Genomic DNA, 3,778 nt, shown 5'->3' on the forward strand with positions numbered 1-3,778 from the left:
CCACCCCCCACCCCCAACCCCCCAAACACAAATAATAACAAAAGGCGTCACAAACACAAGTCAAAAACATCTACAAAACCATTTTAGTCTCAAACAAATTCTCTAGTTTTGCCTAGAAAAAATTAAAGAAAATGATGTATAGTTATAGTATTTGGAGTTTGTTAGCAATTGCAGTTTTTATCATCATTTTTCATAAGAAATTATTCATCATAATCAGCCATAGAGTGAAACGATACACAAAATCAAACATGACGATTTCACTACTTCCTTTGGGAAATCTTGGATGGCCTTACATTGGAGAAACCTTAGAGTATATTTCTTCTGCTTATACTCATTCTCCTGAATCCTTTATGGACAAACGTCGCCACATGTAAGTCGTTCCATTCTATACAACTAAAATTAGCTATGAACTTTGTCGTTAAATTTATACTTGCAACTAACAATTTTTTTTGATAAGATATCTATGTTGTTATTTGAGAGATTTGTGATGAATTTCATTTTTTATAGATTTGTCCGTAGCTAATTTCTTCACAAGAAAGCTATTTTTTTTTAGTGATTGATATGGAAAAAAAAATCATTTTTAAGGAAAATATTTTACATGATCGATCTCTCGTTTATGAGTGGAATTTATTGTTTTGTAATTATTAGCTTAAATAACTTCACATTACTTAGCTTTGACCAACACTTAATTAAACCTTATTGTCTTCAATGTCAAAAAAAAATTCAAAAAATATATATTTTCATCACTAGCCAAATTTTTTTCTACTTTGTGAGACTACAAGGATATGTTATTGCTGTTATAGTTATACTATACAAAAATAACGGAAAATTAATATTTTTTGTAAAAATAACTTTTGTCGTATCAAACACATGCTTGATTTATATGAGTAATAATATGATCATTATCTTTCAAATTTATATTCTCTATTAATGAGTCGTAATTAGTATGTTCTGTTAATTAAATTACTAATTATTTAGTGTAATATTATTTTATTTTTGGCTATTTGAAGGTATGGAAAAGTGTTCAAGTCACATATATTTGGAAGTCCAACCATAATTTCAACAGATGCAGAAGTTAATCGAAGTATTCTTCAAAGTGATGCAAAGACTTTTGTGCCCTTTTATCCAAAATCTCTAACTGAATTAATGGGAAAATCCTCAATTTTGCTAATTAATGGTAGTTTACAAAGAAGAATCCATGGCCTAATTGGATCTTTTTTCAAATCTCCTCATATTAAAGCTAGAATTACACATGACATGCAGAAATATGTACAACAATCTATGGATAATTGGCAAGAAAATTGCCCTGTCTACATCCAACACCAAGCTAAAAATGTTAGTTTCACTTTCCCCCTCTCTTTTTCGCACTATCAGAAAATTGCTAATTTTAACAAATATTTTATTGGAATTTGGCTTGTCGGTAACATTTTATTAGCAATTTTCTATGAGTGCCACTTGTCTATTTTTTCAAATCAAGTATTTTATATTTTGGTACGGCAAGGGATTTAACTTATATGTTAAAAGTACTTCATATGCTATTAGCGATGGATAAAATTTTGTATTAGGGATGAATTATAAGGAAATTCAATTAGCTAGGAATTACTGATAAATTATTTCGTAGCTAATTCCATATTTTCCAAGCTTAAAACTAATTTGTTATGCATACCTTGTCCTATAGTGAAAGTTAGTAATTATGACTTCAATCGTGGGGTTTATGCTAAAACTTGATGAATTATGTTGTTAGTTAAAGTGAAGTCATTTGTATAATTATGTTTGGGATATTTAAACGTGTTTAATTTCAACATTATCATTAATTTAATTCCTTTTTTTAAATATGTAAATATTCAGATTGCTTTTCAAGTACTAGTCAAAGCATTGATTGGTATAGATGGAGGTGAAAAATTGGATATTTTAAAGATCAATTTTCAAGAATTCATTGCTGGTCTTATGTCTTTGCCAATTAATTTCCCTGGAACTACACTTTATCGTTCGTTACAGGTAACGTAATTTATTTTATTATGGTTTGGAAAATAGTCGTAACAACTATATTGAGAACGAATTAAATCATATGGTTATAATTTTATTTCAGGCGAAAAAGAGGATGGTGAAATTGATACAAAATATTATACAAGAAAAAAGGGAAAAGAACATTATGTCAACAGTAAATGAAGATGTAGCTGATGTTTTGTTAAATGATACAAGTAGAGAATTAACAGATGAATTAATATCTGATAATATGATTGATTTTATGATACCTGGTGAAGATTCTGTTCCAGTATTAATAACTCTTGCTGTTAAATACCTTTCTGATTCTCCTCTTGCTCTCCAACAATTAACGGTACGTATTCTTCCTGCTCTGCTCTAACTTTTAGGGTTGAGTTTAGTCCTGTATCGATGAAATGAGGAGAAATTAGTCTTTTTATATGATGTTGGACTATTCACTTCTTGATCTAGCTTTTCGCGGAGTTGAGCTAGATCCAAAGGCTCATAACATAATATCAGGCTTATGCCCTATTAAATTGTACACGCTTCAAATATTCAATTCTTGACGTGAGGGGGGAGGGGGTGTTGAGTGTCACATATCGGCAAAAAAGACATAGGTCGTAGCTAATAATTTGTTGTCAATCCATTCTTAAACAAAATTAGCAATAAATTTTATTGTTAAGCTACAAAATTTATTTGTCGCTAATTTATTTTTCGTGATGGTACTTTATAGGAGGAGAATTTAACACTAAAGAGGTTGAAAGAGAAGCAAGGAGAAACACTAGTGTGGAGTGACTATTTATCATTACCATTTACACAAAACGTAATTATTTGATTATATTTCAACTTAATTTATCAAACATAATTATTGAATTAGTAATTAATTATTCTCTTTTTTTATAGGTGATATCAGAGACATTAAGGCTGGGAAACATAATAATAGGAGTAATGAGGAAAGCAGTGAAAGATGTGGAGATAAAAGGATATTTAATTCCAAAAGGATGGTGTACTTTTGTTTATTTTAGATCAGTTCATCTTGATGATAATCTCTATGACTTCCCTTATCAGTTTAATCCTTGGCGCTGGCAAGTAAGCACAATAATTTTAAAATTTTGAAATATTTATTTTATTGTATTAATTATTGTGATTTATATTATTTTTATACGTACAGAGCAAGGATACAAATAATTGTAACTTCACCCCTTTTGGAGGTGGACAAAGGTTGTGCCCTGGGCTGGACCTTGCTAGGCTGGAAGCTTCTATTTTTCTCCACCACTTTACTACTCAATTCAAGTATGTATGAAATTTTTTAGGAATAATTAACGATAAAAACTTACTTAAGATTGAATTATCAAATTAAAATTTGAATTTATTTTTTGAATATTCATATAGGTGGGTGGCTGAGGAGGATTCAATTATCAATTTTCCAACTGTAAGAATGAAGAAAGGAATGCCCGTTTGGGTTAAAAGAAGAGAGAACAGTAGCTAGGCTTCATACCATAACATATATACATATTGAGTTGCGTTTTTCATGAAGGAATAAATTAGTCCTCTTTATATATTTTTTGAACTATAAATATAGCATATATCAAAATTTAAAATATAATAACTGATCTACAAATTAAAATTATTTTACCATTGTTTTTATATCATTATGTGAGATTTAAAATATCTAGTCACTTACTTTTTTAAAATCATTTCTTCACTTCTTTCATTTTTATTTTCTTCTATGCGTTTTGTTTAAGACTATCTCATCACACAAATATTTTTTCTTCATTTCATTCTTACATTGTAA

The 3,778-nt window shown here is 29.1% G+C and overlaps 1 protein-coding gene across 1 annotated transcript; it reads left to right on the forward strand.

Annotated features, from left to right (window-relative positions):
• Positions 1-86: 86 nt before the first annotated feature.
• LOC102582597 (cytochrome P450 90D2) lies at positions 87-3,555 on the forward strand. The gene is made up of 8 exons (XM_006343074.2): positions 87-370; positions 1,011-1,335; positions 1,849-1,998; positions 2,090-2,338; positions 2,717-2,806; positions 2,887-3,072; positions 3,155-3,276; positions 3,376-3,555. Exons 1-8 carry the CDS (start codon positions 132-134, stop codon positions 3,470-3,472), a joined length of 1,458 nt encoding a protein of 485 aa, XP_006343136.1. The 5' UTR covers positions 87-131; the 3' UTR covers positions 3,473-3,555.
• The last annotated feature ends 223 nt before the right edge of the window (positions 3,556-3,778 follow it).

This window comes from Solanum tuberosum, unplaced genomic scaffold (assembly GCF_000226075.1).
Source record: "Solanum tuberosum cultivar DM 1-3 516 R44 unplaced genomic scaffold, SolTub_3.0 scf00040, whole genome shotgun sequence".
Lineage (NCBI taxonomy): Eukaryota > Viridiplantae > Streptophyta > Magnoliopsida > Solanales > Solanaceae > Solanum > Solanum tuberosum.